This window comes from Oncorhynchus nerka, linkage group LG24 (genome assembly GCF_034236695.1).
Source record: "Oncorhynchus nerka isolate Pitt River linkage group LG24, Oner_Uvic_2.0, whole genome shotgun sequence".
NCBI classification, from domain to species: domain Eukaryota; kingdom Metazoa; phylum Chordata; class Actinopteri; order Salmoniformes; family Salmonidae; genus Oncorhynchus; species Oncorhynchus nerka.
Window position 1 is genome coordinate 90,433,602 of NC_088419.1, and position 25,439 is coordinate 90,459,040.

At 37.6% G+C, this 25,439-nt stretch overlaps 2 protein-coding genes across 2 annotated transcripts in view; both read right to left on the minus strand.

Annotated features, from left to right (window-relative positions):
• The window catches only part of cp (ceruloplasmin), a 29,756-nt gene extending 13,114 nt beyond the window's left edge, over positions 1-16,642 (minus strand). Inside the window, exons 1-9 of the mRNA XM_065009311.1 lie at positions 16,456-16,642; positions 15,709-15,953; positions 13,991-14,203; positions 13,111-13,527; positions 12,732-12,986; positions 12,003-12,168; positions 11,680-11,819; positions 1,202-1,342; positions 993-1,037 (exon numbers count right to left, since the gene is read on the minus strand). Coding sequence (XP_064865383.1) covers positions 993-1,037; positions 1,202-1,342; positions 11,680-11,819; positions 12,003-12,168; positions 12,732-12,986; positions 13,111-13,527; positions 13,991-14,203; positions 15,709-15,953; positions 16,456-16,613 — 1,780 coding nt within the window. The 5' untranslated portion in view covers positions 16,614-16,642. The remainder of the gene's footprint in view (positions 1-992; positions 1,038-1,201; positions 1,343-11,679; positions 11,820-12,002; positions 12,169-12,731; positions 12,987-13,110; positions 13,528-13,990; positions 14,204-15,708; positions 15,954-16,455) is intronic.
• Positions 16,643-18,995: 2,353 nt separating this feature from the next.
• On the minus strand, positions 18,996-24,490 carry LOC135564357 (transmembrane 4 L6 family member 1-like). Its single transcript, XM_065009312.1, has 2 exons — positions 24,326-24,490; positions 18,996-20,365 (listed from the first exon to the last, which is right to left on the minus strand). Exons 1-2 carry the CDS (start codon positions 24,487-24,489, stop codon positions 20,167-20,169), a joined length of 363 nt encoding a protein of 120 aa, XP_064865384.1. The 5' UTR covers position 24,490; the 3' UTR covers positions 18,996-20,166.
• Between the last annotated feature and the right edge of the window lie 949 nt (positions 24,491-25,439).

Consider the following 25,439-nt stretch of genomic DNA (forward strand, 5'->3'; position numbering starts at 1 on the left):
GGTTCTAGGCCCTCTCCTATTGCCTCTATACACCAAGTAACTGGGCCCTATCATATCTTCACATGGTGAGGAATACCTTTCGTGAACTAACGCTTTACTTTTTTAGTTTTTCGGCTTACTAGCTCTTTGGTGATATCTACTTTTTTGAGGAAAAATGTCCTTACTATGACTGTGATATGTGGTTGTCCAACCCAGCTACAGTATCTTAACTTCACTTACTGTAAGTCACTCTGGATAAGTGTGTCTGCTAAATGACTAACATGTAAATGTAAAATTGGGCCTACGGTCATAATATGTTCTGTGCTTATTCTGGGCAGGTGTAAATGTGTGTACACTGCCAGCAGGACTCAGTAACTAACCAGCCACTACTGCAGCTAATGTCCTAGGTTCCACTGTCTTAGACTTTACACTGTGGATGTCTAGCATCACTACCTAGCAAGAGCAAATGAAGTGACATTGTTTAGTTTTATTTGGACCGAGTTTGGTGAGAGAAAGATCCTGGTGACCAAACATAAAACATCCCTGGCCAGCTGGCCGGGTCCCCACCTCTTCCTCAGTGTGGCTGAACACCTGCAGGAACTGGATACCAGGGTTTGGGGTCAATTCTATTTAAATTCCAGTCAATTCAGAAAGTAAGGGCTCGATTCAATCCGTAGTGCTGAAGATCTGTGCTGTAGCATAATTTCCATTTAAAGGTAATTTTCGATTGAGCTGACATATGCAGCGTTTGCAATGAATGCATTCTCTACTATAAAGCAGTAACATCACCTTTAAATTTCAAATGCAGTCTCCGCGAACGATGGCACACTGCCTTTAAATTTATATCACGCTGTAGCGCCGATCATTAGTGCTACGGATTGAATCGGGCCTGTTGAAAAGCATTAAATAAAGTTGGTACTCCAATTGACTGGCATTGAAATGAAATTGACCCTTGCTGGATACTGTAGTTCTATAAAAAAAAACATTTAAAAGGCATAAATGAGCGTACTTACTCGTCTCCTTCTTGATTTCTCTGAGTTTTTTGGCAGTGTGGGATTCTGTGAAAGCATTACGAGCGTTAATTGATGGTAATGAGACGTTTGTCACTGAAAGGAAACTTTTTTTACAACAAAAAAATAATGTTAAACGGTGTTGTCTTGAAAAAGAAAATGGGAGTCGTACACTCTGGGAGCTCAGCTGATTATTAATTACAACCTCTAACCTTCCAGTTCGTTATAGTAGAGAGTCCCTGACTGCTCGACTCTGTACTGCACTCCATGTGGCTGCATGGAGAAAGGACGGCTGGCCTTGTTCTTAAACACCACCTTGATGGTGTCTTCCTCCTCAGCCCTGATTACAGGACCTGCAACACACACGGCAGCCATTCAGTCATTAATACATTTGTGGAAAGATGCAATTTAGCAGTCGCTTTTATCCAAAGTAACAAAAAGTATGCATGCATTAAAAGAAATTGGGTGGTCCCGGGTATCGAACCCACTATCCAAGTGTTGCCATGATCTACCATGTATTATAAACTGGGTGGTTCAAGCCCTGAATGCTGATTAGCTGACAGCCATAGTATATCAGACTGTACACCACGGGTATGACAAAACATATATTTTTTTACTGTTCTAATTACATTGGTAACCAGTTTTATAATAGCAGTAAGGCACCTCAGAGGTTTGTGGTATATGGCCAATATACCACAGCTAAGGGCTGTATCCAGGCACTCCGCGTTGCGTCGTGCTGAGAACAGCCCACAGCTCTGGTATATTTGCCATATACCACAAACCTCCGGGGTGCCATTGCTTAAATCTACAGAGGACCCACTACAAGACTAAGGGGATAGTTCTCCTAGTCCCGGAGCAACAGAATCAACCTGCAGTATGAATGAACTACAGTGACTAGTGGAAGTCTACACATCCATTGTATAGTCTTCACATTTTATAAATTACCTCTAAAAAGAGATTCAATTGGATTTACAGAGTTAGAGGCATAAATATCACCAAAAATGCTAACCACCCATTGGTTATTGGTCAGAGGTTAGCATGTTTTCGGGGCATGATCTTTGTGCCTCTGTAACTTTCTCTCTCATCATTATTCATTATTAATTTGTGATTATCTGTAGTCAGGGAGGCATCCACATTAATGTGAAAGCGTTCAGAAACATATTCTGTTCTTATTTACAATAAAAAGTGACTCCAAAATGACACAATTCATTATTACCCAATAATTTCTATTTTTATTTTTTATTTTTTTGGATTGAACCTCGCTTAGTTAAATAAAGTCAGTTAAGAACAAATGCTTATTTGCAATGATGGCCTACCAAAAGGCAAAAGGCCTCCTATGGGGACAGGGGCCTGGGATTTAAAAAATATTTAAAAAGTACAATATAAATATAGGACAAAACACACATCACAACAAGAGAGACAACATTACCTAAAGACAGACCTACTAAAGACAACAAAATAGCAAGGCAGCAACACATGACAACAAGAGAGACAACATTACCTAAAGAGAGACCTAAAGACAACAAAATAGCAAGGCAGCAACACATGACAACAAGAGAGACAACATTACCTAAAGAGAGACCTAAAGACAACAAAATAGCAAGGCAGCAACACATCACAACAAGAGAGACAACATTACCTAAAGAGAGACCTACTAAAGACAACAAAATAGCAAGGCAGCAACACATGACAACAAGAGAGACAACATTACCTAAAGAGAGACCTAAAGACAACAACATAGCAAGGCAGCAACACATCACAACAAGAGAGACAACATTACCTAAAGAGAGACCTACTAAAGACAACAAAATAGCAAGGCAGCAACACATGACAACAAGAGAGACAACATTACCTAAAGAGAGACCTAAAGACAACAAAATAGCAAGGCAGCAACACATCACAACAAGAGAGACAACATTACCTAAAGAGAGACCTACTAAAGACAACAAAATAGCAAGGCAGCAACACATTACAACAAGAGAGACAACATTACCTAAAGAGAGACCTAAAGACAACAAAATAGCAAGGCAGCAACACATCACAACAAGAGAGACAACATTACCTAAAGAGAGACCTACTAAAGACAACAAAATAGCAAGGCAGCAACACATGACAACAAGAGAGACAACATTACCTAAAGAGAGACCTAAAGACAACAACATAGCAAGGCAGCAACACATCACAACACAGCATGGTAGCAACACAACATGACAACAACATGGTAGCAACACAACATGGTAGCAACACAACATGACAACAACATGGTAGCAACACAACATGGTAGCAGCACAAAACAGGGTACAAACATTGTTGGGCACAGTCAACAGCACAAAGAGCAAGAAGGTAGAGACAACAATACATCACACAAAGCAGCCACAACTGTCTGTAAGATTGTCCATGATTGAGTCTTTGAATGAAGAGATTGAGACAAAACTGTCCAGTTGAGTGTTTTGTTGCAGCTCGTTCCAGTCACTAGATAGTAACTACTAACAATTGGATACCATGAAATTGGGCTAAAAATAATAATACATTTGGTTGGGAATTATTGATGGACAGAAATATTAAAATTTTCAAGCAGATTTAAGTCAGGACTGACTTAAACAAGAGCATAATAATTGACAAGAGCATAAGAATTGACAAGAGCATAATAATTGATTGGACTAAATTGTTTTTGGTATCTTTAAGTTTGTTTTCAGTGTATTAAACTAAACTTTGTTGATTTGATGATGTTTAAGTTGAAATGGTGCCGAAATAGTGGAGTCAGGGCTCCTGTTGTCTTTGTGCTGACTTGTGGGTAACTCTGAGGTTGTAAATCAGTAGTTGTTCAGTAAACTGTTGAAAATATTAACTGGCGTGACCACGCTGCAGGTCATATAACTGTTTGTTACATGCAATATTTGCTTTGTGGACTTCACCACAGATGTTGCTCTCCGGTTTTGTGATGAAACAAACGTATGTGTAGTTGAATTGATTCTGCCACTGTGTGACTGTTGTCTTTTTGTTGTCACCCGCCTCAGTCTTTTGATTTAGAAAAGAATCAATGAATTTATGTTTCCCTAAGAGGTTTTCTAACATTATTCACAATGATTCACAGCCGTAATGGCTGTCAACAGTGCATCCCCCAAGTATTAACTCAGGGGTGTGGAGACATCAAATAAAATGTTATTTGTCACATGTTTGGTAAACAACAGGTGTAGACTAACAGTGAAATGTTGACTTACATGCCTTTTCCCAACAATACAGAGAGAAAGAAAATAGAAAAAGAAAAGTAATACCTCGTAATAATAAATACACAATGAGTATAACTTGGCTCTATTACATGGGGTACCAGTACAAAGTCGAAGTGCAGGGGTACGAGGTGATTGAGGTAGACACCGTATGTACATATAACTAGGAGTAATACTGTAGTACTGTATGTACATATAACTAGGAGTAATACTGTATGTACATATAACTAGGAGTAATACTGTAGTACTGTATGTACATATAACTAGGAGTAATACTGTATGTACATATAACTAGGAGTAATACTGTATGTACATATAACTAGGAGTAATACTGTATGTACTAAGAGTAAATCTGTATGTACATATAACTAGGAGTAATACTGTAGTACTGTATGTACATATAACTAGGAGTAATACTGTATGTACATATAACTAGGAATAATACTGTATGTACTAAGAGTAAATCTGTATGTACATATAACTAGGAGTAATACTGTAGTACTGTATGTACATATAACTAGGAGTAATACTTTATGTACACATAACTAGGAGTAATACTGTATGTACATATAACTAGGAGTAATACTGTATGTACACATAACTAGGAGTAATACTGTATGTACATATAACTAGGAGTAATACTGTATGTACTAAGAGTAAATCTGTATGTACATATAACTAGGAGTAATACTGTATGTACACATAACTAGGAGTAATACTGTATGTACATATAACTAGGAGTAATACTGTATGTACTAAGAGTAAATCTGTATGTACATATAACTAGGAGTAATACTGTATGTACACATAACTAGGAGTAATACTGTATGTACATATAACTAGGAGTAATACTGTATGTACTAAGAGTAAATCTGTATGTACATATAACTAGGAGTAATACTGTATGTACATATAACTAGGAGTAATACTGTATGTACATATAACTAGGAGTAATACTGTATGTACATATAACTAGGAGTAATACTGTATGTACATATAACTAGGAGTAATACTGTATGTACACATAACTAGGAGTAATACTGTATGTACACATAACTAGGAGTAATACTGTATGTACATATAACTAGGAGTAATACTGTATGTACACATAACTAGGAGTAATACTGTATGTACATATAACTAGGAGTAATACTGTATGTACTAAGAGTAAATCTGTATGTACATATAACTAGGAGTAATACTGTATGTACATATAACTAGGAGTAATACTGTATGTACACATAACTAGGAGTAATACTGTATGTACACATAACTAGGAGTAATACTGTATGTACATATAACTAGGAGTAATACTGTATGTACTAGGAGTAATACTGTATGTACATATAACTAGGAGTAATACTGTATGTACTAGGAGTAATACTGTATGTACATATAACTAGGAGTAATACTGTACATAACTAGGAGTAATACTGTATGTACATATAACTAGGAGTAATACTGTATGTACATATAACTAGGAGTAATACTGTATGTACATATAACTAGGAGTAATACTGTATGTACATATAACTAGGAGTAATACTGTATGTACATATAACTAGGAGTAATACTGTATGTACACATACTAGGAGTAATACTGTATGTACTAGGAGTAATACTGTACATATAACTAGGAGTAATACTGTATGTACTAGGAGTAATACTGTATGTACATATAACTAGGAGTAATACTGTATGTACATATAACTAGGAGTAATACTGTATGTACATATAACTAGGAGTAATACTGTATGTACTAGGAGTAATACTGTATGTACATATAACTAGGAGTAATACTGTATGTACATATAAGTAATACTGTATGTAACTAGGAGTAATACTGTATGTACATAAGGAGTAATACTGTATGTACATATAACTAGGAGTAATACTGTATGTACTAGGAGTAATACTGTATGTACATATAACTAGGAGTAATACTGTATGTACTAGGAGTAATACTGTATGTACATATAACTAGGAGTAATACTGTATGTACATATAACTAGGAGTAATACTGTATGTACACATAACTAGGAGTAATACTGTATGTACATATAACTAGGAGTAATACTGTATGTACACATAACTAGGAGTAATACTGTATGTACACATAACTAGGAGTAATACTGTATGTACATATAACTAGGAGTAATACTGTATGTACTAGGAGTAATACTGTATGTACATATAACTAGGAGTAATACTGTATGTACATATAAGGAGTAATACTGTATGTACATATAACTAGAGTAATACTGTAATACATATAACTAGGAGTAATACTGTATGTACATATAACTAGGAGTAATACTGTATGTACATATAACTAGGAGTAATACTGTATGTACTAGGAGTAATACTGTATGTACATATAACTAGGAGTAATACTGTATGTACATATAACTAGGAGTAATACTGTATGTACTAGGAGTAATACTGTATGTACTAGGAGTAATACTGTATGTACTAGGAGTAATACTGTATGTACTAGGAGTAATACTGTATGTACTAGGAGTAATACTGTATGTACATATAACTAGGAGTAATACTGTATGTACTAGGAGTAATACTGTATGTACATATAACTAGGAGTAATACTGTATGTACTAGGAGTAATACTGTATGTACATATAACTAGGAGTAATACTGTATGTACATATAACTAGGAGTAATACTGTATGTACACATAACTAGGAGTAATACTGTATGTACATATAACTAGGAGTAATACTGTATGTACACATAACTAGGAGTAATACTGTATGTACACATAACTAGGAGTAATACTGTATGTACATATAACTAGGAGTAATACTGTATGTACATATAACTAGGAGTAATACTGTATGTACATATAACTAGGAGTAATACTGTATGTACACATAACTAGGAGTAATACTGTATGTACACATAACTAGGAGTAATACTGTATGTACATATAACTAGGAGTAATACTGTATGTACATATAACTAGGAGTAATACTGTATGTACATATAACTAGGAGTAATACTGTATGTACATATAACTAGGAGTAATACTGTATGTACACATAACTAGGAGTAATACTGTATGTACACATAACTAGGAGTAATACTGTATGTACACATAACTAGGAGTAATACTGTATGTACACATAACTAGGAGTAATACTGTATGTACACATAACTAGGAGTAATACTGAATGTACACATAACTAGGAGTAATACTGTATGTACTAGGAGTAATACTGTATGTACATATAACTAGGAGTAATACTGTATGTACATATAACTAGGAGTAATACTGTATGTACATATAACTAGGAGTAATACTGTATGTACATATAACTAGGAGTAATACTGTATGTACTAGGAGTAATACTGTATGTACATATAACTAGGAGTAATACTGTATGTACTAGGAGTAATACTGTATGTACATATAACTAGGAGTAATACTGTATGTACTAGGAGTAATACTGTATGTACATATAACTAGGAGTAATACTGTATGTACATATAACTAGGAGTAATACTGTATGTACTAGGAGTAATACTGTATGTACATATAACTAGGAGTAATACTGTATGTACATATAACTAGGAGTAATACTGTATGTACTAGGAGTAATACTGTATGTAACTAGGAGTAATACTGTATGTAACTAGGAGTAATACTGTATGTACACATAACTAGGAGTAATACTGTATGTACTAGGAGTAATACTGTATGTACATATAACTAGGAGTAATACTGTATGTACTAGGAGTAATACTGTATGTACATATAACTAGGAGTAATACTGTATGTACATATAACTAGGAGTAATACTGTATGTACATATAACTAGGAGTAATACTGTATGTACATATAACTAGGAGTAATACTGTATGTACTAGGAGTAATACTGTATGTACTAGGAGTAATACTGTATGTACTAGGAGTAATACTGTATGTACATATAACTAGGAGTAATACTGTATGTACATATAACTAGGAGTAATACTGTATGTACTAGAGTAATACTGTATGTACTAGGAGTAATACTGTACACATAACTAGGAGTAATACTGTATGTACATATAACTAGGAGTAATACTGTATGTACTAGGAGTAATACTGTATGCACATATAACTAGGAGTAATACTGTATGTACATATAACTAGGAGTAATACTGTATGTACTAGGAGTAATACTGTATGTACTAGGAGTAATACTGTATGTACATATAACTAGGAGTAATACTGTATGTACTAGGAGTAATACTGTATGTACTAGGAGTAATACTGTATGTACATATAACTAGGAGTAATACTGTATGTACATATAACTAGGAGTAATACTGTATGTACTAGGAGTAATACTGTATGTACATATAACTAGGAGTAATACTGTATGTACTAGGAGTAATACTGTATGTACATATAACTAGGAGTAATACTGTATGTACATATAACTAGGAGTAATACTGTATGTACATATAACTAGGAGTAATACTGTATGTACTAGGAGTAATACTGTATGTACATATAACTAGGAGTAATACTGTATGTACTAGGAGTAATACTGTATGTACATATAACTAGGAGTAATACTGTATGTACTAGGAGTAATACTGTATGTACATATAACTAGGAGTAATACTGTATGTACTAGGATTAATACTGTATGTACTAGGAGTAATACTGTATGTACTAGGAGTAATACTGTATGTACTAGGAGTAATACTGTATGTACATATAACTAGGAGTAATACTGTATGTACTAGGAGTAATACTGTATGTACATATAACTAGGAGTAATACTGTATGTACATATAACTAGGAGTAATACTGTATGTACATATAACTAGGAGTAATACTGTATGTACATATAACTAGGAGTAATACTGTATGTACATATAACTAGGAGTAATACTGTATGTACTAGGAGTAATACTGTATGTACTAGGAGTAATACTGTATGTACATATAACTAGGAGTAATACTGTATGTACTAGGAGTAATACTGTATGTACTAGGAGTAATACTGTATGTACTAGGAGTAATACTGTATGTACATATAACTAGGAGTAATACTGTATGTACATATAACTAGGAGTAATACTGTATGTACATATAACTAGGAGTAATACTGTATGTACATATAACTAGGAGTAATACTGTATGTACATATAACTAGGAGTAATACTGTATGTACATATAACTAGGAGTAATACTGTATGTACATATAACTAGTAATACTGTATGTAATACTGTAATACTATGTACTAGGAGTAATACTGTATGTACATATAACTAGGAGTAATACTGTATGTACTAGGAGTAATACTGTATGTACTAGGAGTAATACTGTATGTACATATAACTAGGAGTAATACTGTATGTACATATAACTAGGAGTAATACTGTATGTACTAGGAGTAATACTGTATGTACTAGGAGTAATACTGTATGTACATATAACTAGGAGTAATACTGTATGTACATATAACTAGGAGTAATACTGTATGTACTAGGAGTAATACTGTATGTACATATAACTAGGAGTAATACTGTATGTACTAGGAGTAATACTGTATGTACATATAACTAGGAGTAATACTGTATGTACATATAACTAGGAGTAATACTGTATGTACATATAACTAGGAGTAATACTGTATGTACACATAACTAGGAGTAATACTGTATGTACATATAACTAGGAGTAATACTGTATGTACATATAACTAGGAGTAATACTGTATGTACATATAACTAGGAGTAATACTGTATGTACTAGGAGTAATACTGTATGTACATATAACTAGGAGTAATACTGTATGTACTAGGAGTAATACTGTATGTACATATAACTAGGAGTAATACTGTATGTACTAGGAGTAATACTGTATGTACTAGGAGTAATACTGTATGTACATATAACTAGGAGTAATACTGTATGTACTAGGAGTAATACTGTATGTACTAGGAGTAATACTGTATGTACATATAACTAGGAGTAATACTGTATGTACTAGGAGTAATACTGTATGTACTAGGAGTAATACTGTATGTACATATAACTAGGAGTAATACTGTATGTACATATAACTAGGAGTAATACTGTATGTACTAGGAGTAATACTGTATGTACTAGGAGTAATACTGTATGTACATATAACTAGGAGTAATACTGTATGTACATATAACTAGGAGTAATACTGTATGTACATATAACTAGGAGTAATACTGTATGTACTAGGAGTAATACTGTATGTACATATAACTAGGAGTAATACTGTATGTACATATAACTAGGAGTAATACTGTATGTACATATAACTAGGAGTAATACTGTATGTACTAGGAGTAATACTGTATGTACATATAACTAGGAGTAATACTGTATGTACTAGGAGTAATACTGTATGTACATATAACTAGGAGTAATACTGTATGTACTAGGAGTAATACTGTATGTACATATAACTAGGAGTAATACTGTATGTACTAGGAGTAATACTGTATGTACATATAACTAGGAGTAATACTGTATGTACTAGGAGTAATACTGTATGTACATATAACTAGGAGTAATACTGTATGTACTAGGAGTAATACTGTATGTACTAGGAGTAATACTGTATGTACATATAACTAGGAGTAATACTGTATGTACTAGGAGTAATACTGTATGTACATATAACTAGGAGTAAAATGACAGATGATAAGCAGCAGCAGATGTGATGAGTTTAAAAAAAGTTTGTGCAAAAACGGTCAATGCAGATGTCTGGTTAGCTATTTGGTTAACTATTTAACTAACTATTTAGCAGGCTTATGGCTTGGGGTTTGAAGCTGTTCAGGATCCTGTTGGTCCTGCATTGGTACCACTTGCCGTGCGGTTGCAGAGAGAACACTCTATGACTTGGGTGACAGGAGTATTTGACCATTTTAGGGCCTTCCTCTGACACCGCCTGGTATATAGATCCTGGATTGCAGGGAGCTCTGCCCCAGTGATGTACTGGGCCGTATGCACTACCCTCTGTAGCGCCTTGCCAAGCAGTCACCATACCAAGCGGTGATGCAGCTAGTCAAGATGCTCTCAATGGTGCAGCTGTAGAACTTTGAGGATCTGAGGGCCCATTCTCAATCTTTCCAGCGTCCTGAGGGGAAAGAGGCATTGCCGTGCCTTCTTCACGACTGTGTCGGTGTGTGTCGACCATGATAGATCCTTAGTGATTTCAACACTGAGGAATCTGAAGCTCTCGACCCGCTCAACTTCAGCCCGTCGATTTGAATGATTAATCAATCAATACATCCTATTTTGATTTTTTTATTCATTTGGACAGTTTTATATAATTTTTCTTTCACTTTGTCAATGTGGAGTAGGTTGTGTAGATCGATAGGAATTTTTTAAAATGTAATCCCTTTTTAGATTTAATTTCAAGGCAGCATAATGTGAAGACAGTGCAAGGTGTGTGTAGTACATTACCCAGAATCCCTAGGTGCAACTCCTCAGGTGTTCTCTCCTTTTGCACGGTGAAGGTGTTGTCTGTGTACTCCTTGTACTGGACCTTCTTATATTTCCCGCCAATACGATCGTTACCTCTCTGGAAAAACGTCTCTGAATCACTGAGGACATTCAGGAGGGACAAAGAACACGGTACTAGTCAGATCAGCACCAATACAAGACCAGAAAACAACCCCCTTCAGTCCATTTCTATATATTTTTTTGGACCAGGTTTAAATTGGTAATGGGCAATAGTTACGCACTCAAAAATCCCTTTTCAACTTAAAACAAGTGATGTTACTGACCCGTCTGTGTTCAGAGGTTTCCCTGTGCCGTGGTTGACCTGTGAGGGGGCATAGTCCCACAGCACCTCCTCGGCAGCGATGAAGTACTCCCTCACCTCCCCATTGGGCCGCGGCTTGTGGACGGCAGGGAAACACTTCTTGACCTCGAAGAGGGCCTGCATGCCCGCTGAGGTGGAGGAAATCAGAGGAAGACAATCACTTTATCCTATTGGACACAGACGTCAGTTTAACGTCTAGTTTTGATTTACATTTGATTGAATTGTCAACTAATGTGAATTCAACCAAAAATGTCACCATGTCATTGAATTTAGGTTCAAAGTTGGGCGAAGAAAGGATATTCCTTTACACTGAGGAACTTTTTGCAAATCCAATCAGTTTTCCTCGTTGATTCAACGTCATCACATTGAATTGTTTGTTTGAAGTCATGTGGAAACGGCGTTGATTCAACCGGTTTGTGTCCAGCGGGATGTTACATTAACTCGGACTCTGGCAAATAAAATGTCCACTCTGTGGCATGTCTTGTAACTTGTTGGGGAGTTGTTTACTACCCTCTGATTGGCTGTCTATCTGGGCCCTAAGAATCTCGGAGTAGGTGATTCATTTTAACCTTCTAGATCTTTATTATTAATAGCACATGGCAAGGGAACACCTGGTCCTACAATGGATCAGCAGCCTATTCTCTGAGATGCTTATTGGATACAGTCCCTGGCTTGTGAAATACATACATACCCATTAGGTGGTCGTTGACCTGGCAGCTCAGCAGCCAGTGACCAGGGTTGTCAGCAGTCATCTCCACATTGGTGAATGTGGCTGGGAACAAGCTGACCGCGTCAGTGTGGTGACCAAGGTTGGTCAGGATCTGGCCATGAAAGAACACTGAATGGATGTCCACCTCATTGCCCATGCCGATCAGGTGCCAGTGGATCTTGTTTCCGACACACATGCTCAGGTCAGGCAGGTTGCCGTACACAAAGCCATTGATCGCTGCAAAACAGTGGACACACTGTGTTAGTGGCCTATGATCTCATAGGCTTTGTGCGTTGTTTAGCGTGTGTGTGTGTGTGTGTGTGTGTGTGTGTGTAAGTGTTATTTACGTTAATAATCTCACAGTGCATCAGGTTGCTCTCCTGGAAGGCTTCATCATCTTTGTCTACTTTAGTTGTGGGTTGTTGTGGGCTATTGGCTGCTGTTGATGGCTGTTGTGGGCTATTGACTGCTGTTGATGGCTGTTGTGGGCTGTTGGCTGCTGTTGATGGCTGTTGTGGGCTATTGGCTGCTGTTGATGGCTGTTGTGGGCTATTGACTGCTGTTGATGGCTGTTGTGGGCTGTTGGCTGCTGTTGATGGCTGTTGTGGGCTGTTGGCTGCTGTTGATGGCTGTTGTGGGCTGTTGGCTGCTGTTGATGGCTGAGTGCAGTAGGTCTTGATGTTGTCGTCCAGGTACCAGCTCATGTTCTCGTCCGACACAGTGAACATCAGGACGTAGGAGTAGTCTGCTGCCTTGTCACCATAGACATCCAGGGTACCTGCGCATCTCAGAAATAAACATCCATGTACATGATGACATACTATGGCCTTTATGACACAGGGAGATGGTGTGTGTTCTCTCTTCTGTAAATCTCAGGATCACTGTCGCCACAATGGGCTAATAACACTATACATAAAACTCTTTTTAAAACATTTTTATTTATTTATTTAACCTTTATTTAACTAGGCAAGTCAGTTAAGAACAAATTCTTATTTACAATGACGGCCTACGCCGGCCAAACCTGGACGACGCTGGGCCTATGGGACTTCCAATCCCGTCCGGTTGTGATACAGCCTGGAATCTAACCAGGGTGTCTGTAGTGACGCCTCAAGCACTGAGATACAGTGCCATAGATCGCTGTGCCACTCGGGGGCTCCAGTGGTGCAACATGTTGTTGTTCAAAACCAGATCAGACCTACTGTACATAACCAGCGTTTAGGTGCCCGATAAGAAGCCTGTACCTTTTTTACAGATGATGAGGGGTCCTACAAGTCCTGAGGCGATGTCTTGAGGTGCGTGGAGGTGGGAGTGATAGGTGCGTGCCAGGCAGTTGGTGTCATCCTTGGTGGGGGCGTGGGTGTCGCTCAGGACCCACACGTAAGTGTAGCTCTTCCCAGGATCCACCCGGTCGTCATGTTTCTCCGCATCCGTCGTCTCGTCCGGGTACAGAGCACCTGGCAATATGGGAGTTATCTGGATCAGTGACTGACTTCATTATGGGAGTTATCTGGATCAGTGACTGACTTCAATATGGGAGTTATCTGGATCAGTGACTGACTTCATTATGGGAGTTATCTGGATCAGTGACTGACTTCAATATGGGAGTTATCTGGATCAGTGACTGACTTCATTATGGGAGTTATCTGGATCAGTGACTGACTTCAATATGGGAGTTATCTGGATCAGTGACTGACTTCAATATGGGAGTTATCTGGATCAGTGACTGACTTCATTATGGGAGTTATCTGGATCAGTGACTGACTTCAATATGGGAGTTATCTGGATCAGTGACTGACTTCAATATGGGAGTTATCTGGATCAGTGACTGACTTCAATATATTTTCACACTTTATTGAGATAGTATGTAAATATGATGGGGATACAGGCAGGTGGGAAAAGTGGACGCAGGGATTGAATCCCGGTCCCCATCATGTGACTTGTGCCAGAAGTATTACCCACCCCACCCCACTCACTACAGGATTCACATTAGAGGGTGTCACTCCCACTCACTACAGGATTCACATTAGAGGGTGTCACTCACACTCACTACAGGATTCACATTAGAGGGTGTCACTCCCACTCACTACAGGATTCACATTAGAGGGTGTCACTCCCACTCACTACAGGATTCACATTAGAGGGTGTCAGTCACACTCACTACAGGATTCACATTAGAGGGTGTCACCCCCACTCACTACAGGATTCACATTAGAGGGTGTCAGTCCCACTCACTACAGGATTCACATTAGAGGGTGTCAGTCCCACTCACTACAGGATTCACATTAGAGGGTGTCACTCCCACTCACTACAGGATTCACATTAGAGGGTGTCACCCCCACTCACTGCACGATTCACATTAGAGGGTGTCAGTCACACTCACTACAGGATTCACATTAGAGGGTGTCACTCACACTCACTACAGGATTCACATTAGAGGGTGTCACCCCCACTCACTGCACGATTCACATTAGAGGGTGTCACCCCCACTCACTACAGGATTCACATTAGAGGGTGTCACTCCCACTCACTGCAGGATTCACATTAGAGGGTGTCACCCCCACTCACTACAGGATTCACATTAGAGGGTGTCACTCCCACTCACTACAGGATTCACATTAGAGGGTGTCACTCACACTCACTACAGGATTCACATTAGAGGGTGTCACCCCCACTCACTACAGGATTCACATTAGAGGGTGTCACTTCACTCACTGCATTCATAAGATTCACATTCCATCATCTACAGACGGCTCCCCACTCCATAATGAATAGGGCAACACAATCCATAATCTACAGACGATTCCCCACTCCATAATGAATAGGGCAACACAATCCATAATCTCTGTTGCCTGCAGTAATGGCAAATGTCCATTTTGTCTTGGAGGTTTTGCGTTGATATTTAAATAGGATAGTCTTTCCTCTATTCTACTATTCTAGACACCTATCCACATCCACTCACCCTCACTGGTCTTGTTGTACATGACTCCATGGGAGTGGATGGAGTAGGCCCTAGTGGCCATGTTCTTCAGGTGGACCATGATCACGTCCCCTTCCTCAGCCGACATCACAGGGCCCAGGAAGCCCAGCCACTTGGGCTTGGTTATCTCCTTTGTGTAGGTGGCGTCCGTGTACTGCAGGTAAACTGCTTTCTTGTACACACTGCCGATTCTCTGGGGCCCGCGCTCCAGGAACATAGCAGCGTGTCTGTCGTGGAGTGGAGAGAGGGGGGGGGGGTTAGGAGAAGAGACATAATTAACATTTATACACACGCAAGGGACTATTGAATGGATTCATCACAACAACAAAAAAGTCTACATAGTATACAATCTATATTACTTAAAAATATATATATGTATAAATAATGATCTAAATATTCTTCCACTGTTGACAGGATTTTGTGTAGATCGATGACAATTTTTTTTTTTACAATTAAATCAGTTTTAATCTCACTTTGTCACACAACAAAATGTTGAACTAGTCAAGAGGTGTGAATACTTACTGAAGACTCAGTATAATGTATATTTCACTGTAGTATATTATACAGGAAATACTGTGTTCAACTAATTCCTAAAACCCTCCTATCATAACTTCCCAAAACTTCCACATATACAGTCTGTGTGTGTGTGTGTATATATATACAGTCGGCCCTAAATATATTCTATTATATTTTATTACTTCTTCATGACAGTTGTACTGAATTACTCACTCATCTTCCTTCAGCAGTTTGTTGAGGATGATATTTTTCCCAGCGGGAGCGTAATCCCACTGAATCTCCCGAATCCCGATAAAATATTCCCGTGTGATACAGAACACAGGGACGAAGCAGCCCAGTAGAAGGAACAGGCTCGCTGTAGAACTCCCCATTTTGGCTCCAGACAGTCAGATGACTTTTGTTACAGAATTCACAGCCTTTTATAGATACTGGGGTGATGGGTCCACACAGCCAATCACAAACAGGCAATGTGACCTCACACAAACACACACAGATGCAGACTTTCCAGACCTTTGACCTGGAGAAGACCATTGCTTATTTTCCCCAAATGGTATGTAGTACCTTATGTATATCTGACTGCTACAAACACGTACACACACAAACATTGGTTTTACTCTCCAAGTGGGGACCAAATAAACATATTCTCATTCAAAATCCTATTTTCCCTAACCGAACCTTAACCCCAAACCCCTAACCCTAAACTGAACCCCTAATACTAACCCTAAACCTAACCAAATAAACGTATTCTCATTCAAAATCCTATTTTCCCTAACTGAACCTTAACCCCAAACCCCTAACCCTAAACTGAACCCCTAATACTAACCCTAAACCTAACCCCTAACCCTAAACTGAACCCCTAATACTAACCCTAAACCTAACCCAAAACTGAACCCCTAATACTAACCCTAAACTGAACCCCTGAGCCTAAAATATAATTTTTTCCTTTTGGTGACAGGCAAAATGTCCTAATTTATTTGTTTTTTCTTGTTTTACTATCCTTGTGAGGACTTTTGGAACTTTAAAGGATAGTAAAGTTAGACAACAAACACTGGCCACTGTGTACATGATTCTACCCATTGTTACTTTGTCTACCAAATCCACAAAGAGAGCTTTATTTCTGACAACAATGGCCAATCACATCGTAGGACAATGAGTTGCTTCAGTCAATCACTGGTAAACAGACACTATTTACATAAGACCCCAAAGAGCACAGAGCATGACGAAGGGGTTTCCTAACTCGGAGAATCAACGTGGTTTACAGGAATAGTCAAGGGAAATGTAATATTCGTTCTAACAAAGATATCTACAAATATTTTAGGATGTTGAGTAACCCTGGAAATATATATTTTTTAACATAGGGTATGAGGTGAGTTACGCTAGAGGACAGGGTGAGTTAAGCCGCCTACAAATTTCTGTACTAAATTTAATTTGACCACTTCCTTTTTAAAACATGTCTATCTTTTATTTCCCAAACACAGTTCAACACAATCACAATCGCTGTTTTTGTCTTTTAATAATTTGAAGCATCTTTTAACACAGGCTTAACACCTAACAAACACTATGTACTTTTTAAACACTTTTAATACAGGCCCTGGGGTTACCTCATTTCACAGCAATAATGTGTTTTGCCTGGGAAGAAAACACTTCAATTTGCTTAACTTGCCATTGGCTCAGCTTACTCCAAGGCCATTGGCTCAGCTTACCCCAAGGCCATTGGCTCAGCTTACCCCAAGGCCATTGGCTCAGCTTACCCCAAGGCCATTGGCTCAGCTTACCCCAAGGCAAACAATTTGACTATATTTGCCAACACAGGAAACAAGGATGCACTTTCATGCTAGGTTTAGGACCTCATATTGAAGGTTATAGAGACCTCAACTGATGTATAGAACAATCTTAAAATGATCTACTTTGGTTTGGATACAAGCATCATGAAACCTCTTACACAATAAATTAATTTGACTTGGTGAAAATGTGTTTTCTGGACCTAACTTGCTTACTACTTTTTCCCCATGTGGCTTCTTCCTTCACAGACGCCATGAAATGATGACCTCTTCCTAAATATTTGGTCACGTGATTCATTTTGTGTTTCCTAGAACAATGGTGGCTCAACTTACCCTTTTGGCTCAACTTATCTCCTCTATGGGAAATCCAACATGTCCTCACCATGGGCTACTGAGGGTCAACCAGTGACGTGAGGGGACAACAATGCCCCCCTCTCAGTAATCTAAGGTCATGCAACAAACAAAAAATCCCAATTAGTCAATGACTAACCACTTCCCCAGTCTAAAATGGGTCCGGCGCAATCTAACTAGTCAATGACAATAACCAAATCTACTTTTTGCTCTTGACCAATGGTTGTAGCCCAGCGTATTCCAAGTGGTGTTAAAATATTGTAGTTCTACATTTGAGCCAGATAGTGGGAGTATAACATCAGAACTATGGAAGCCTATGGAATGATGTGACAGTATGGTCCTATACCAAATCGACCCCTAAACCCTATGCCCTATGACCTTGTGGAGATATGAGAGGATTTGACAAGGTTAGCATATTGTAACAGCTCCACCTTTCCTTCTGATAGGCTAGGTGGAAGTTTCAACATATTGAATAGAAGTTGAGTGAAGGATTTAGGGGTTGATTTGGGATTACGCCTATGACTTTAATAGCTGTCCTTGGTAAATACTCAAATAGATATCAAAGTATACAACTTTGACAAATATAGCATGTTTACTATAAAACAGGAATAATCAGAACAATTGAAATGAAAAATACTTTTATTTAAGGCAGCACAAACGTTATAAAAATATTACAAATGCACTAAATATATCAAATTGATTTATCTTAACATCTAGAATCTGTGAGACAATCATTTACAATACACTTCAAATGAAAACATTAATACAAAAGACAAAACTCTCCTACATTGACATCATTTCAACAACAAAAAATCTACGTGAAAAACTGATTTGGATTTGCAAAAAAATATTTTTATCCACCAAACTTAGAACATTTTACTGCAGTGGGCTAAATCAAGGTCACAAGGTTGGTGTTTCTGGGTAGTCTTAAACAAATCTACTTTGAAACAAAAGTATACACCTCAAACACATGGTTATGGGTTTAAGACGACACCTGTACCATGTCAGATATAGAGTTTAAATGTATTACATTTTGAGTTTGCATCCCAATACTACACTTTAGATATATCACAGAAGACTAAAATATAACAAAACTGTTTGACAGGGAAACACTTCTTTAAATAGTGTTTATTAATTATGACCCATTATGACTTTTTGTTGATTTCATGTCAAATTCACCTTAGTTGACAACTCAACCAAATGTAAATCAAAACTAGACGTTGAACTGACATCTGTGCCCAGTGTGTTAAACATAATATTAAAAATACAGACATAAAAAAGGCTATTGTTGCAGTCTACAAACCTTCATCTGGTGTTTTTATAATACAGTGTTTTGTAATGAATACCATCAATTAACTGAACATTCAAACAGGTATCTCTCCCTCATACAGAGATGAGGCAGCATTCGCTTGAAAAAAATCACACTTCCTGAATCACACTTCCTGATTAGAAACCAATAAGGAGATAACAACGAGTGTCTAGGAGAGCAATGTTCCCCCGGCTGGTAATTTACACTCTCCTGTTTTATGTGTCATTTCATGGGTATGCCACTGGATCTTATGTTATATGTACACGTGTGTGTCTGTGTGTGTGTGTGTGTGTGTGTGTGTGTGTGTGTGTGTTGTGTGTGGCACATTTGTGTGTGTGTGTGTGGCACATTTGTGTGTGTGTGTGGCACATTTGTGTGTGTGTGTGTGTGTGGCACATTTGTGTGTGTGTGTGTGGCACATTTGTGTGTGTGTGTGTGGCACATTTGTGTGTGTGTGTGTCACATTTGTGTGTGTGTGTGTGTTCAGGCGTTGAGGGTATAGTCCTGTTTGTAGCAGCAGGGTCTGCAGACGGCTGTCACCAGTCCGTTGATGACCTGTAGGAAACAGATGATAAACTCCAACCCACTGAGACCCAGCAGGATGGACAGCAGAGTCACGTTCCACTCCACAATGCTGACGGGATATGAACAGTTAGACCACGTCTCCTGTTCAAACAGGTACCTGTAGACAAACACAGGGGGAGACTTGTAATTTTGTGTATATATTCTGTAGTATTGTGTAAATTGTAGTGTTGTGTATATATTCTATACTATTGGGTAGCATTGGGTATCACTCATTCATATATCTTTATGTACATATTCTTTTACCCCTTACACTTGTGTCTATAAGGTAGTAGTTTTGGAATTGTTAGCTAGATTACTTGTTGGTTATTACTGCATTGTCGGAACTAGAAGCACAAGCATTTCGCTACACTCGCACTAACATCTGCTAACCATGTGTATGTGACAAATAAAATTTGATTTGATTTGGGTAGTATTGTTGATATTAAGTTTAGAAGTTGCGAGGTGTTAAGAACAGGCTGTTATTTCATACTACTTCAACCAGTGTTGGAGTAGTAAACTACATGTAGTTGAACATTTAACACCATTTTGCAGTAGCTTGCTGGTAGTTAAACTACATTTAAACCTACGTAGTGTTTTCAGTAGTTAAATACTTCTCTGCCATGTAGCATTGTCACTAACTATTGGCACTACACACTACTTTTTGTTTGCAAAAAGAAAAGACAATACCCACATGAAAAATACTATAGTATAATATGGTAGAAATACTATACTATTTCCTGTAGTGTTTTTGCAGACTTTACTGTAGTATTTCCTGTTGTGTTTTTGTGGACTAAAGTCTGTAGAGACACTACAGTGAATACTGTAGTAGTTACTGTAGTATACTGTAGTATTTAAAGTTAACTATAGTATAAATACCGTAGTAAAAAGAGAACTGTAGTATAAACTATAGTAATTTAAAAATAAAAAAATTGTGGATTGTAGTATACTGTTGTATTTGCTGTAGTGTTTTTACAGACATTACTGTAGTATTTACTAACGTGTTTGTGTTTTATTATATTTGAAATAGAAGTCTTTGTCCTTCAGGAAACATACTGGAGAAATACTAAAATAACACATTTTCTACCACCTGCAGGGAGTTAGGACTGGGATCTGAACAGGAAGTTCAGAGATCCTGTTATTTTCTACCACCTGCAGGGAGTTAGGACTGGGATCTGAACAGGAAGTTCAGAGATCCTGTTATTTTCTACCACCTGCAGGGAGTTAGGACTGGGATCTGAACAGGTAGTTCAGAGATCCTGTTATTTTCTACCACCTGCAGGGAGTTAGGACTGGGATCTGAACAGGAAGTTCAGAGATCCTGTTATTTTCTACCACCTGCAGGGAGTTAGGACTGGGATCTGAACAGGAAGTTCAGAGATCCTGTTCTTTTCTACATCCTGCAGGGAGTTAGGACTGGGATCTGAACAGGTAGTTCAGAGATCCTGTTATTTTCTACCACCTGTAGGGAGTTAGGACTGGGATCTGAACAGGAAGTTCAGAGATCCTGTTCTTTTCTACATCCTGCAGGGAACACAATATATGGTCTATACGTGGTATGTAGGTTTTTCACTTATGGTTGCCACAAATTACGATATGTGGGAGGTGAATAGACAGGGTATATGTAAATCAAATACCGCTTTTTTTGTGGATAATACTGTAGTATTTACTAGAGTGCTTTTTTTGTGTGGATAGTATTTACTAAAGTGATGTTTTTATTCCATTTTATTTGGAATGGCAAGCCAGACAAAATTAAACATGCCTATTTATAAAATGAATATGAATTTGGAGGGCAGAAATGATTTAATATTAATATCATTAGACCGCTCACTAAAGGCTTCAGGTCATACAAAATATATACGCTTAAATCCGAACTGGTTCTCTAACAGATTAGGAAGAATGGCTCACTCATGTTCAAGAATGGCATTTTCCCATTTATTCAGATTACAATCTTTCACTTTCAGTTATTTGAAAATGAAATCATCTCCAAAATGTCACTATTTTTAAAAACAAGCCATAGAAAGTTGGTTGCAATTGCATTTTAATCCACCAGAAAAGACCGAACAAATATTACAACAAATATTATGGTTAAACTCGAATATACTAATTGATTGATGAATATACTAATTGATTGATGAATATACTAATTGATTGATGAATATACTAATTGATTGATTAATATACTAATTGATTGGTGAATATACTAATTGATTGATTACTATACTAATTGATTGATGAATATACTAATTGATTGATTAATATACTAATTGATTGATTAATATACTAATTGATTGATTAATATACTAATTGATTGTGGGGTGGCAGGTAGCCTAGTGGTTAGAGCGTTGGGCCAGTAACCGAAAGGTTGCTGGATCGAATCCCTGAGCTGACAAGTAAACAGCATACAATGTGATTTTCTGGATTTTTGTTTTAGATTCCGTCTCTCACAGTTGAAGTGTACCTAAAGAAAATTACTGACCTCTACATGCTTTGTAAGTAGGAAAACCTGCAAAATCGGCAGTGTATCAAATACTTGTTCTCCCCACTGTATTTGTTGGTCATTTATTTATTTTACCAGGTAAATTGACTGAGAACACGTTCTCATTTGCAGCAACGACCTGGGGAATAGTTACAGGGGAGAGGAGGGGGATGAATGAGCCAATTGTAAACTGGGGGTTATTAGGTGACCGTGATGGTTTGAGGGCCAGATTGGGAATTTAGCCAGGACACCTGTATATGGAAATATCTGCTCTATCCGAAATTACAACCAACTAATTGCAGCATTACCGCAAAAATGGAAGAGACAAGTGGTATGGGGAGAAAATTAGGAACTTGTCTGTTGACCCTGCATTAAAGACCAAAATTGGTTAAATTGTGATAAATAAAAAAGTATACCACTTTCATTTAAGGATAAAAAATGGACAGCTGTGCCATACAGATGGTAAAATACACTACACAGTGCATTCGGAAAGTATTCAGACCCATTGACCTTTTGTTCCTCATCGATCTACACAAAATACCACATGAAGACAAAGCAAAAACAGGTTTTTAGGCATTTTTGCAAATGTATACGTTTAAAATAAAAATAAAAAAACAGAAATACCCAATTTACATTAGTAAGCCATTTGCTACGAGACTCAAAATTGAGGTCAGGTGCATTCTGTTTCCATTGATCATCCTTGAGATGTTTCTGAAACTTGATTGGAGTCCACCTGTGGTGAATTCAATTGATTGGACATGATTTGGAAAGGCACACACCAGTCTATATAAGGTCCCACAGTTGACAGTGCATGTGAGAGCAAAAACCAAGCCATGAGGTCGAAGGAATTGTCTGTAGTGCTCCAATTTCTGGAGCGTTGAAGGTCCCCAAGGACACAGTGGCCTCCATCATACTTAAATGGAAGAAGTTTGGAACCACCAAGACTCTTCCTAGAGTTGGCTGCCCGGCCAAACTGAACAATCGGGGGAGAAGGGCCTTGGTCACTCTGACAGAGCTCCAGAGTTCTTCTGTGGAGATGGAAGAACCTTCCAGAAGAACAACCATCTCTGCAGCACTCCACCAATCAGGCCTTTATGGTAGAGTGGCCAGACGCAAGCCACTCCTCAGTAAAAGGCACACGACAGCCCACTTGGAGTGAGAAATAAGATTGTGTGTAGATTGATGAGGATTTTTAATATTCATTTCATCCATTTTATAATATGGCTGTGACCTAACAAAATGTGGAAAAAGTCAAGGGGTCTGAATACTTTCCAAATGCACTGTAGTCAAGTTATTGTTACTCGTAGACACCCTGGACCCACCCTCATTGAGGGAAAGGTGATACCTAGTACCTAAATTCCAACTGAATTTATTCAACTGAAATGCGTCTTCCGCATTTAACCCAACCCCTCTGAATCAGAGGGGGGCTGCCTTAATCAACATCCACGTCTTCGACACCCGGGGAACTGTGGGTTAACTACCTTGCTCAGGGGCAGAAGAACAGATTTTTACCTTGTCAGCTCTGGGATTCGATCCACACACTATTATATATTATTATAAATGATTATATATTGTTATATATTATTATATATTAGCACTAACCTTCCTCCCTCGTTGGCGAAGGGATAGGACCATCCCAGACCGGTGTCACACTGAGGTCCCTCCAACATGGCCATGGCAGAGATGACAAAACAGTACCCCGACCCGGCCAACCCAACTAACGCTGCCGTGACTGATCCACACATCTGGAATAAACACACACACATCTATAATACACACACACATCTATAATACACACACACATACACACACTATAATACACACACACACACACACACACATCTATAATACACACACACACATCTATAATACACACACACACACATCTATAATACACACACACATCTAGAATACACACACACACACACACACACACATCTATAATACACACACACACACACATCTATAATACACACACACACACACACACACACACACACACACACATCTATAATAACACACATCTGTAATACACATATATAATACAAATCTACAATACACACACTCATATTTATATATATAATGCACATATATAATACACATATATAATACACAAATACACATATATAATATACAATATACATCTATAATACACATCATAATATACACATAATACACACATATAATATACACGTATATAATACATGTGTATTATATACGTGTATTATATACATCTATAATGCACATGTGTTATTACACATATTCTTGTAAAACAAACATAAAATACTGATCATAATATACACATATAATACACATATACACATGTATAATACACATTATAATAAACATATGTAATACACATCTATAATACACATATATATAATACATTAGTATATACTGTACACACATACACTACTGTTCAAAAGTTTGGGGTCACTTGGGAATGTCCTTGTTTTTTTAAAGAAAAACACGTTTTTTTTGTCCATTAAAATAACATCAAATTGATCAGAAATACTGTGTAGACATGGTTAATGTTGTAAATGACTATTGTAGCTGGAAACGGCTGATTTGTTATGGAATATCTACATAGGCGTACAGAGGCCCAATTTCAGCAACCATCACTCCTGTGTTCCAATGGCACGTTGTGTTAGCTAATCAATGTTCATTTTAAAAGGTTAATTGATCATTAGAAAACCCTTTTGCAATTATGTTAGCA

Bases quoted from the DNA above. Each gene is read 5' to 3' on its own strand.
- LOC135564357 (XM_065009312.1), bottom strand. From the start codon at position 24,489: ATGTGTGTGTGTTTATTCCAGATGTGTGGATCAGTCACGGCAGCGTTA. The intron at 20,366-24,325 runs GTTAGTGCTAAT...GTTTGTCTACAG, and splicing joins TTCGCCAACGAGGGAGGAAG to GTACCTGTTTGAACAGGAGA.